We start from the raw sequence: 12,708 nt of genomic DNA on the forward strand, positions 1-12,708 counted from the left end.
AGCTGTCATTCAAAGATTCAGTCTAAATGTGAAACATCTAGCCTACTTTACAAGTATAACGTATACTACTTTAAGTACAGCGAGGAATCATATTATAATGAGTGTCCTCAGATGATCCACCAAAACACACCAGGAGGAGGAACCACAAAAATAATGATGAACACACTTTGCATATCTGACTGTGAAATTCCCTTCTTAGCATAACAAATCCATTAAAAGAGCACAAGATTGGGAACTTGAGAAACATCCTGAAAACTCACTATCACTGAAGGCAGGCCAACATTTCATCAGTTCACTCTCAGCGCAGTTTAACAGGTCAGTGCTTTTTCATTCATGAGGGATGATTAGTAATTATGTAAATAATTGCTTAGTAGTTATGCTGCACTTTTCACATCACATCATAATGTTGGTAATGAAAATTACTTTTTTCCATTTTATGTATTTTTTTCTTATACAAATCTGTAAATTTAACCTTAAAAAAAAGCAATCATGCCAATTCATCAACTATGCAGATAGTTTATTAGGGAATAAATTTTTGTTTGTTTGCTTGTTTGTTTGTTTTTTTAGTTTTTTCAGTAGCAAAAACTACTGGCAAAGTGATGGACCAAATTTGGCTTCATCTGCTTTTTCTTTCAGGTAAAACATTATGCAAAATATTAAAATAACATTAACATGTTAAAATATGTAACAACGTTACAAAATAAATTAGGTTTACATATTCTTTCTATCTTACATACAGCAATAATATAACAAAATGTGATAAAAAATGTTTGTAAGCAAGAGTGAGAGTAGGGGTGTTCAATATACATTGTCTACTGTAATATCGTAATTGTCGTTTTAACGATATGCGATTTGAAATTATCAAGTATATCGCAAAAAACAAACAAAAGCACACTCAGAGATTCCTGCATAAAGGCCCCGATATACTTCAAGCGAAATCGAAGAATGAACTGATGTGACATCATTTCGAACAAAATCCAGCCAAAATTAAGTTTGTTTTGTGTTCGTTTTGGGAGTTCGAAACGGCTTGTCAAAGCAAACTTCCAAGAAAAGTTTGTTCCGGCTGCAAAACACCTTCGTACTACCATTGGTCCGTGACGGTTACGTCATAGGAGGTGTGTGCTAGGGATGGACGATATGAGCTAAAATTCATATCACGATATACAAAATAAATAAAATATTTTAACCTTATATAACTAGAAAAAGTGAGGGATTGGACATAGCCCTGAAAAGTCTTTTTTTTTTTTATTGTGCCATCGTTTTTCTCAAAAAGTGCAAACGTGCAACATGAGGTAGGCCTGTATGAATTAAATTAAATATTGTGTGTTTGAGTAGGCCAGTGGTTCCCAAACTTTTTCTGCCGGGCCCCCCTTTTGTAGAGAAAAACATTTTCAAAAAATATTTTTTTTGGAAAGTCTCTTATGCTCACCAAGGCTACATTTATTTATTAAAAATACAGTAAACACTGTAATATTGTGAAATATTGTCAATTTAAATTATCTATTTGAATGTTTTAACATGTAGGCTACTGTATTCCTGTGATCAAAGCTGTATTTTCAGCATCATTACTCCAGTCTTCAGTGTCATATGACCCTTCAGAAATCATTCTAATATGCTGATTTGCTGCTCAGTAACCATTTCTGATTATCAATGTTGTAAACATTTGTGCTGCTTAATATTTTTGAGGAAACTATTTTTTCACGATTCTCTTATGAATATTTGAGAAAGACTGTGTCAGAGCGCTGGAGTTCGTCAGAAATAGAACGGGGCGTCAGTTTAATGTCATGGATTTGTCGTGTCGTGTCGCGTCGCATCCACAGCAGAGAACATCACTGGCTTCTTTTTGCTTTTGTCACGTCGCGCCGCTCGCGTCTGTTGTACACACGTTGTTTTGGTATTTGTGAATCTTAAGTATATTCATAATCTGCTTTACGTTTATCTGGCGCTGGAAGTCCTTTCACAAACTTGTAACTTTCATGCTTAGAGCAGAACCATGCATCGTTCATTTATATTTCTACATGGCTGCCTGCAATACAACTCTGATTCTTCAATCATGTCATCTAGTGGTCTCTTATTGATACAACCACAAATGCTACAACTGATTACGGAGTGCTAAAGCGGGTACTGTGAGTCATGATGAGGTCATTAAAATATGTCAAATTAATATTTTGCGTTCAATTATTTACTTATCAGACAAGTGGCCGCATGATAAGCGGGAAATTTACACAGTGTAGACTTTATCACCCTGCAGAGGTTTATTTTGTTACTGAGAGGAAAGCACGCAGCACATATTTACATATTCATATAAACGTTGTTTTCATCAGAGTGGGCAGCGTCAGGATGTTCGATAACAGTATACCACTGCTCACGTATTTTGAACTTCGTTTTACATCTAAACGAAGAATGAAAAAGAATTTAGTTTTGAGTATATCGGGGCCTTTTCACTGCCAGATGTAGGTTAGACTACTGTGCACGCTTCCACCAAGTGATTTAGTCTTAAAATGCATTTAAAATTAGAGGACGACCGATGTATCGGTTTTGCCGATTAATTGGCACCGATAGTTGATTGGTGGAGCTATGGGCAAAAATCCATGCCGATAGTTTTTTCTGGGTTGCGTCCGTTGCAGTGGAGAGAGCGCTCTGTCGCACAGTTACACGTCACTGTAAACTGTTCTGTCAATCATCTTGTCACAGTTCACGTCCTCCACATATCATTTCATTTAACGTCCTACCGTATCGAAGAGAAAAGTAGCAGCACGTTGATCTGCCAGCCGTGGGTCTTTATGCAGAGAACTGCATATTTTTTTGCATAATAAAGTTAATGGTCAAACGGATGTTTATAAAAGTTCACATTGTTGTTGCAAATGATATATAACACAGATAACCTTAAATATATTCACTAGGTTAAATGCTGATTATTAGTAACTCAAACCCTTCTAAACCTCTCGTCGGTCACGCAAATCCGCCATGTTTGTAGTTTAACGCTTTTTATTTGTTTTTGTAGTTCTGAACTGAATCCTTCGCCAAAGCGCAATGGATTGTGGATAATATTAGTTAGTATTCATTACTGAATGAATCAGCCGTTTGAAGGAATCGGTTCAATGACTCACTCATGCAGTGACTTGCCACCATCTACAGGAGATTTTAATTGTATATTTAAAGTATATTTTCTCTCTCTCTCTCTCTTTATTCAAAATCATTTCAAATATCAGTATTCAAGATGTTGTTTTTAAAACAAAACATTAATGAGCATTACTCAAACCATTATTTATGGATTTGTAACTGCAGGTCAAATGCGTCTAATAGTGTAAATGAATCTAAACGCCACTTCAGATGCAGATTCTGTGCCACCTCTGCATTGCAAAGACACATTTTGTTGATACTGATTTCATTTGATTGGTAACAGCCCTACAGTGTATATTACTATTTGAATTTAATTTATTGAGTAAGAATTTGACACAAAAGATAATGCATAAATTTAATTAGGTTAGAAAAAAAAAACTTATAAAGGTAAAAATGTCCATAAAAGATAAAAATCAATTTAAACTCATTGGAAATGGTCATTTCTGTTATTGCTGAAAACTAATCACCACAGAGAACATGAATAATATCAGAAGCTTTGGGAGTCAGCTGTCCATGGTCAGACAAGTGGCCGCATGATAAGCGGGAAATTTACACAGTGTAGACTTTATCACCCTGCAGAGGTTTATTTTGTTACTGAGAGGAAAGCACGCAGCACATATTTACATATTCATATAAACGTTGTTTTCATCAGAGTGGGCAGCGTCAGGATGTTCGATAACAGTATACCACTGCTCACGTATTTTGAACTTCGTTTTACATCTAAACGAAGAATGAAAAAGAATTTAGTTTTGAGTATATCGGGGCCTTTTCACTGCCAGATGTAGGTTAGACTACTGTGCACGCTTCCACCAAGTGATTTAGTCTTAAAATGCATTTAAAATTAGAGGACGACCGATGTATCGGTTTTGCCGATTAATTGGCACCGATAGTTGATTGGTGGAGCTATGGGCAAAAATCCATGCCGATAGTTTTTTCTGGGTTGCGTCCGTTGCAGTGGAGAGAGCGCTCTGTCGCACAGTTACACGTCACTGTAAACTGTTCTGTCAATCATCTTGTCACAGTTCACGTCCTCCACATATCATTTCATTTAACGTCCTACCGTATCGAAGAGAAAAGTAGCAGCACGTTGATCTGCCAGCCGTGGGTCTTTATGCAGAGAACTGCATATTTTTTTGCATAATAAAGTTAATGGTCAAACGGATGTTTATAAAAGTTCACATTGTTGTTGCAAATGATATATAACACAGATAACCTTAAATATATTCACTAGGTTAAATGCTGATTATTAGTAACTCAAACCCTTCTAAACCTCTCGTCGGTCACGCAAATCCGCCATGTTTGTAGTTTAACGCTTTTTATTTGTTTTTGTAGTTCTGAACTGAATCCTTCGCCAAAGCGCAATGGATTGTGGATAATATTAGTTAGTATTCATTACTGAATGAATCAGCCGTTTGAAGGAATCGGTTCAATGACTCACTCATGCAGTGACTTGCCACCATCTACAGGAGATTTTAATTGTATATTTAAAGTATATTTTCTCTCTCTCTCTCTCTTTATTCAAAATCATTTCAAATATCAGTATTCAAGATGTTGTTTTTAAAACAAAACATTAATGAGCATTACTCAAACCATTATTTATGGATTTGTAACTGCAGGTCAAATGCGTCTAATAGTGTAAATGAATCTAAACGCCACTTCAGATGCAGATTCTGTGCCACCTCTGCATTGCAAAGACACATTTTGTTGATACTGATTTCATTTGATTGGTAACAGCCCTACAGTGTATATTACTATTTGAATTTAATTTATTGAGTAAGAATTTGACACAAAAGATAATGCATAAATTTAATTAGGTTAGAAAAAAAAAACTTATAAAGGTAAAAATGTCCATAAAAGATAAAAATCAATTTAAACTCATTGGAAATGGTCATTTCTGTTATTGCTGAAAACTAATCACCACAGAGAACATGAATAATATCAGAAGCTTTGGGAGTCAGCTGTCCATGGCAGACCCTAAACCTGCCAAAGTACCAGCAAAATATCGTCTGATTATCATTATCAACAAAACTCCAGAAAAGAGAGACATCTTTTTTTTTGTCATCATCGCACACCCCTAAGTGAGCGCAAGGAGAGTCATGGTTAATGTAATCAACTCAATATTAAGTCAGATTGTCTACTATCAATGGATAATTAAAGAAAGCATCTGCAACAAACAGCCAAAGAAATATGACTTATAAAAACAATAAAAAAGCTGTTTTTTCAATCAATCCTGTTCGGATTGGTTCTGTCACAGTCAGCTGATTATTATGAAGATTAATTGAGTAATAAACTCAAATGAAGAATTATATAGCATGCTTTCATTTTAAAGACAGTAAAATACTTTAACAGAAAAACAACAAACCTTTAAAATAATACAACTAATGACTGGATCAAAACATAATATTATTGAAATACTGTTAAAATACATAATGTATAATGCATTTATGTTTTATGTCGTTTTCATTACTTGTGATGAAGTTTATAATAATAATGAACTTTTTAAACAGCAATGCACTGATAGTTGAAGAACAATATTAAAATCAAATCCTTATTTAAACAAAACTACTGTATATTTAAAAATTTAAATTAAATATCTTCTCCAATATTTGACCAATGCTTTACGACAGAAACGCTACAGTGACTGAAATTTATTTATCAAAACATGCAAAACCAAAGACAAACTCACTCGACAAGCTCTCGTTCAACAATGACCAAACAAACTATAGGTGTCAGAATAAAAACAAGGTGACTGGGACTATTACAGCCAGCCAACTGGAAACTTTCAGTCAGAAAAATACTAAAACCACTGTATTCTCTTGCCAGGACTCCTGTCATTAACTCTGTGTAAACCACAAGAGTATATTCTGTACAAACAGATAAAGACGTGGGAAAATGCACAGAGTTACTGCAGGACACACCATTATGATCTGGCCACCGTTCAGACTGATGAAGACTGGACAAGTCTGAAAGAAGCTGCAGATGAACAACAGTTTTATGGCTTTGCCTGGATCGGACTGTTCAATGACATCAAAACCTGGCGCTGGTCTTATAACGAGGAGAGTCTGGTGTTCGAGTCCTGGGGTCTTGTCCAGCCAGATAACTACGGTTAATTAGGTTAGAAAAAAAAAACTTATAAAGGTAAAAATGTCCATAAAAGATAAAAATCAATTTAAACTCATTGGAAATGGTCATTTCTGTTATTGCTGAAAACTAATCACCACAGAGAACATGAATAATATCAGAAGCTTTGGGAGTCAGCTGTCCATGGCAGACCCTAAACCTGCCAAAGTACCAGCAAAATATCGTCTGATTATCATTATCAACAAAACTCCAGAAAAGAGAGACATCTTTTTTTTTGTCATCATCGCACACCCCTAAGTGAGCGCAAGGAGAGTCATGGTTAATGTAATCAACTCAATATTAAGTCAGATTGTCTACTATCAATGGATAATTAAAGAAAGCATCTGCAACAAACAGCCAAAGAAATATGACTTATAAAAACAATAAAAAAGCTGTTTTTTCAATCAATCCTGTTCGGATTGGTTCTGTCACAGTCAGCTGATTATTATGAAGATTAATTGAGTAATAAACTCAAATGAAGAATTATATAGCATGCTTTCATTTTAAAGACAGTAAAATACTTTAACAGAAAAACAACAAACCTTTAAAATAATACAACTAATGACTGGATCAAAACATTATATTATTGAAATACTTTGTCAAAATACATAATGTATAATGCATTTATGTTTTATGTCTTTTTCATTACTTGTGATGAAGTTTATAATAATACCAGCAGAGGACGTCAATGCACTGATAGTTGAAGAACAATATTAAAATCAAATCCTTATTTAAACAAAACTACTGTATATTTAAAAATTTAAATTAAATATCTTCTCCAATATTTGACCAATGCTTTACGACAGAAACGCTACAGTGACTGAAATTTATTTATCAAAACATGCAAAACCAAAGACAAACTCACTCGACAAGCTCTCGTTCAACAATGACCAAACAAACTATAGGTGTCAGAATAAAAACAAGGTGACTGGGACTATTACAGCCAGCCAACTGGAAACTTTCAGTAGGAAAAATACTAAAACCACTGTATTCTCTTGCCAGGACTCCTGTCATTAACTCTGTGTAAACCACAAGAGTATATTCTGTACAAACAGTTAAAGACGTGGGAAAATGCACAGAGTTACTGCAGGACACACCATATTGATCTGGCCACCGTTCAGACTGATGAAGACTGGACAAGTCTGAAAGAAGCTGCAGATGAACAACAGTTTTATGGCTTTGCCTGGATCGGACTGTTCAATGACATCAAAACCTGGCGCTGGTCTTATAACGAGGAGAGTCTGGTGTTCGAGTCCTGGGGTCTTGTCCAGCCAGATAACTACGGTTACGGAGAGGAGTGTGCCGCCATCTATTTTGATGGAACTTGGCATGATTTCTACTGCACAGACTTAAGATATTTCATGTGTTACGATGGTGAGAAACACGTATAATCACTCTTTATTGGTGCTCATTAATTCAGTGTATGGATACAGACACCAATATAATGACATTGGGGTTGGAGAAGTAAAAATTTGTGTCATATACCAATGTTATTTTGGTGTAACTGAGATGCTATTATAGCTTGTTTATTTTTATATTTTCTGTTCAAACTGCATCCTGTGCGTTCGCAAATCTCTCCGTTGCGCTAGAAATTAATTATTTTTGCACCTGGACATTGTCAAAAGTTATCAACCAATCAGACTTCCACGACTGACCGATGAAAATGCTACGTGAAATCTAATTGGCCGAGAGGGAACTGCACCTGGAATTCTTTTGACAATCATAGCTGGATCTGCAATTTCTTTACAATTTAATAGCAATATTAATAAAATGTATATTAGAAATGGCTGGGATTGGGGTGCCTGGATGATTTATACAAATAAATAACCTATAGTCTGCCTAACTGGTTGGTCAAATCCCTCTGAGCGATTTATCTAAACAAACAAACAAAAAAAGTATATGATTGCAACTGACACGTTTTAAGTGCGCGCACACTCTCTGAGCAATAGCAGCGTATATCTGAGAGTGCGCATCTGGTTTTGTGCGAGAGCAAATGAAATCCTTGTGCGAGCAGAAAGATTCACGCTCACGCATCATATTAATGTACTTTCGTGCTACAACAGTGCACTCTCGACATTTGACAGTCAAATAATGCTAATGTATAATACTTACACTGGAAAATGAAACCGCGTACACACGCAAAAGTTTCTTGTGAGCACGCGATAGCCTGTGTATTTTTTATTTTTGCAAAGGTCCCTTTAGGGGCTCTGTAGTTTTAGTACATCAAGATAAACTAAATGAAAACGAGTAACGTTGCCTTGAAAATTAGATGAAGTAAAATAAATTAAAGTTTTTTAAATTTTATTTCAGTTAACATTTTATTTCAAATAATGATTTTTCTTATTTAGTTTTAGTTAACTATAATAACCCTGTCACAAACTTAAACTATAACTTCAATTATAAATTTCGCTTTATTTAGGTACAGAAAATGCTGAAAGGAATGATTCTCAGAATAAAGAATTAAAGGGATAGTTCACCCAATAATTCAATGACAATTACTGACTCATGTCATTTCAAATCTGCGCTGTAAAAAATATATTTTTAAAGTTGTAATTCAAAGATTATTAAAGTATGTTTTAAAAGTTTCCTCTTCAAGCAGGTTTAACAGGCTCACACAAAATTAATTTGGCTTTAATGTCTTGACTCTATTTTTGAATTTTCACAGGAAGTACAAACGCAACAGAGAAAATGGTTTTGAGCAAGACCCAAAATACATGGACTGATGCTCAGAAGTACTGCAGACGTCATTATACAGACCTGGCTACCATTAGGAATCAAGAAGACAATGACCAGATTACCAAGTTGCTAAATGTCTGGATGGTTCCGGTCTGGATGGGATTGTACAGAGACACTTGGAAGTGGTCAGATCAGACCAATATCACTTCCTCATCCAAACTCACTACTCAGACATTTACTAAGTGGAATGAAGACTGTGCTGGTGCAGATAATTATTATCGTGTATTTGATGACAGATATTGCACAAATATGTATTACTTCTACTGCAACACTGGTAGGTCTGACCTGAACTCTTGTGTACATCATTTGTTGACAAAACTGAATAGGAAAATGTGACTTTGATAATTTATCATCTATATCAGTGTTTCACAAACTACAGTTTGCACAGGATTGTTGAGGTGTTGTAGGGCCCTATGAAATAAGTTTGATTTTTTTTTCAAAAATTCCATTTTATTTTATTCCAATTTTACTTTATTTTATTCTATCTCCATTCCAATTTTACCAAATTCAATTTTAATGGTTAAATTACATTTTGGCAATCAAAAAGCATGCCGAATTAACTAAAAAAAAAAAAAAATGAAATGTATATAATTTAACAACAACAACAAAAATGTTTAGCAAAAATCACATACCTCAAATTAAAATCTCAGGGACAGATATAAGCAAATGTTTCAGATTTTTGGGTTTGGCAAAGGGGTTTGGCTGACAAAAAGTTTGGGAATCCCTGAATTACATGCTCATAAAGAAAGATATAGTAAAACTACGTAAAATACACAATATGTGCTTTCCCCACAGTCAAGAGGAAGAGGCAGGTGATCCGAGTGCAGGTGAAAGCCGGTGAGAAGGTGGATGAAGCTAAAATGAAGGTGCTCGTCTTAAACAAGGTGTGTACTCATCTGACTAAGATTAATTGTGGAATGTACTGTGTAACTGAAGGCTGTTTCTGTGTTTAGTTAAAGCAGACGCTGAGCGATGAAGACGTCACACTGACATGGAGGACGCAACCCAACGGGAAAGTCTTCCAGAAGAACAGGACTGTAGCGAAACATAGCGAAGCAAACACTTCCTCTGTTTGTTCTTAGTAAAATGTATCTAAAATGAATGCAAATCATTCTAAGTTAAAGATATCTGAATTATTACATTAGATTGACAATTTATAGTAATTTTTCAAAAAAATTGTTACATCTATTCATTGTGTATTTATTCATCTAGCTGGCAGATATGTACGCCTTAAATATGAGCCAACAAATGGTAAAATGTTTTAGCATTGTAGTTTTACTGCTACATTTGTCTTAAGAATAAAAAGAAATAAATGAAGCAAAAGCATCAATCTATTAACACTTTTGAGCACTCACAACACTTCACACAAATCCAGACAACAACTTTCTATCTGTAATACAACTGAAAACTTAGTAGAATAAATGTACTATAATGTACTATATAAAGGAGTAGATTTCAGAACAGATTTCAGTCCAATCAAATGTATTACAGCCATGTTTACATGCACCCATATAATCTGTCTATAATCAGATTAATGGCTCAATCAAAATTATAGTGAAAAAGCCTGTATGTAAAACACATCAATCGATACAACTGAGCTCCACTGAACATTTTGATTTGATTGAAAGTGATGGTGTAGACCTGAAATAATCCTTTCAACAGGAAAAAAACATGAGCATGTAAATGCTTAACCTGTTAACCTGCACCCCCCATTTTGGGACTCACAGCTGAAAATGACCTACCTAACTTAAAATGGTAACAGTTCCTGACAACAGTGTGCTACACACACAAGTTTATTGTGTGCTACACACACAAAAAAACCCTTTGGGCTTTACTATTGTAAGGAAAAAGGGAAATTAACTCTTTTATTTTAGCTCAGGTTTTCAGAGGGGGGAAATCGAATCTTAAGATTCGATATCAACCTGATTGAACTGATTCCAAAATTGATAGTTTACACTTTATCAACGGTCGTCCAGCGAGACGTTTACATCAGTATATCTTACCAATTTGAATATTTGTACTATCCCTGGCCACGGGTTAATACATGCTTGTGATAATTTATAAGCTACAAGCTAGGTAACTAAGGATCTGGGCAGAGATTTAACTTTAAAATTCACGACACAAGAAAATACTTCTTTATAAATGAAACAACAGTTTATTGGCTATTCTAGATTACATTAAACTAAACTAATGTAAACACACACACACACACACATACACACACACATACGGTTGAAAGGATGAGGATTTTAATGGAGTTCTGAGGAAGTTCCCACAGTTCTAACACTCGTTTTCTACGAGTTCTTTAAATTCAACCTGAGAAAACTCATAAAGCAGAGATTTGTCTTATCGTTACTTTATTGGCTATTCTAGATTACATTAAACTAAACTAATGTAAACACACACACACACACACATACACACACACATACGGTTGAAAGGATGAGGATTTTAATGGAGTTCTGAGGAAGTTCCCACAGTTCTAACACTCGTTTTCTACGAGTTCTTTAAATTCAACCTGAGAAAACTCATAAAGCAGAGATTTGTCTTATCGTTACTGCTACTAATTGGTTCAGCACCCATTCAGCACGAGATGAAAAGATTTTGCTTGTTACTTTTGCGTTTTAGCTGGAAAGCTGAATTGAGTTTCCTTGTTGGCTGCTTGAGGGAATACCAGCACCTTTGATTGGTTGCTGATCTGGCGTTTGGATGACGTAGTTTCTGGGGATGCCCTCCTGATGAATGGGGTTTCCTGGTGACTCAGAGGCTTTGGCAGTTCTTCTGAAAGAGTCTGAGTTTGTAAGACTTTAGGCTTTTGAAGATCTCTTGCAGTCAAGAAGTTTCAACTGAAGTGTTTGAGTTCTGGATGACCCGATCACTTGATGGTGCAGCGTGTGTGCGCAACTTGGAGCGCGATTTAACACAAAGGCGAAAAGGCGAAAAGGCACAGATCTGTTCGGACGTTGGGTTTTTGATCCAGCTGCATAAGTCAGTCCCACACGCGATTGTCCCAATCGGACGCTGTTGCAAGGCGGAGCGTGCATACATTAACATGAGGCTTCAATTTATCACGTGGGGTAACATCCTGACCAGATTTTGTTAATACTTCTATAAAGTTTCTTAATTGCGCGTATGATACCAAAAATCAACATTTCATTCGCACCAAAGTCTCGCACATAAAATAAGCTTTCATTCAAGCTCAAATATCGGGTATTTGCATACACATTAATAATCTTATCTACTAAAAGGGTTTATAAAACATTGTTTAAACTTGCACCGATTACAGGAAACACATCAAACATATATAAGACATAAAACATATTATTTGTGAATATAGTTGCCCTTTTATACTTTTAAATGATTGTCTTTTGAATTTTCTGTGTAAGTTCGCGTGTGTTCCTCTGACCAGAGCGCGGTTCTGTTGGAATGCAGGATGTGAGGGAAATCATGTGTTCCCGAGGTCATGCTGTATAGATACTGTGTTTTTTGCAGGCCTGAGGGTATCAGCGAAAAATCCTTCCTGTGTCTACACTGGTTCTATTCATTGGCGATCACAAGACATCACGAGGTATCTATAGGTTATAGTCCTGATACAAAAGATCTCTGTGTTATCTCCTGATTGGATTCGTTTTTCATCACTCCTCGGAGTAGATGATGACAAGACTGACAGGAAGTCGACCAAGAATATTGGAGTCATGTGATGGGGTGATTAGTTTAGACCTCATGATG

At 35.5% G+C, this 12,708-nt stretch overlaps 1 protein-coding gene and 1 long non-coding RNA gene across 2 annotated transcripts in view; both read left to right on the forward strand.

Annotated features, from left to right (window-relative positions):
* The first annotated feature begins 229 nt into the window (after positions 1-229).
* Positions 230-5,996, forward strand: LOC107748050 (uncharacterized). Its single transcript, XR_001640873.1, has 3 exons — positions 230-315; positions 577-636; positions 5,947-5,996. It is a non-coding gene; the product is annotated as an uncharacterized LOC107748050 (long non-coding RNA).
* Positions 5,997-7,223: 1,227 nt separating this feature from the next.
* The window catches only part of LOC107748046 (macrophage mannose receptor 1-like), a gene marked incomplete at its 5' end in the record, with an annotated part of 27,296 nt that continues 21,811 nt past the window's right edge, over positions 7,224-12,708 (forward strand). The window contains 4 exons of the mRNA XM_016562699.1: positions 7,224-7,617; positions 8,909-9,253; positions 9,775-9,863; positions 9,933-10,251. Coding sequence (XP_016418185.1) covers positions 7,224-7,617; positions 8,909-9,253; positions 9,775-9,863; positions 9,933-10,061 — 957 coding nt within the window. The remainder of the gene's footprint in view (positions 7,618-8,908; positions 9,254-9,774; positions 9,864-9,932; positions 10,252-12,708) is intronic.

The sequence above is a fragment of the Sinocyclocheilus rhinocerous genome, unplaced genomic scaffold (assembly GCF_001515625.1).
Source record: "Sinocyclocheilus rhinocerous isolate Xijiao unplaced genomic scaffold, SAMN03320098_v1.1 scaffold3243, whole genome shotgun sequence".
Taxonomy (NCBI): Eukaryota; Metazoa; Chordata; class Actinopteri; order Cypriniformes; family Cyprinidae; genus Sinocyclocheilus; species Sinocyclocheilus rhinocerous.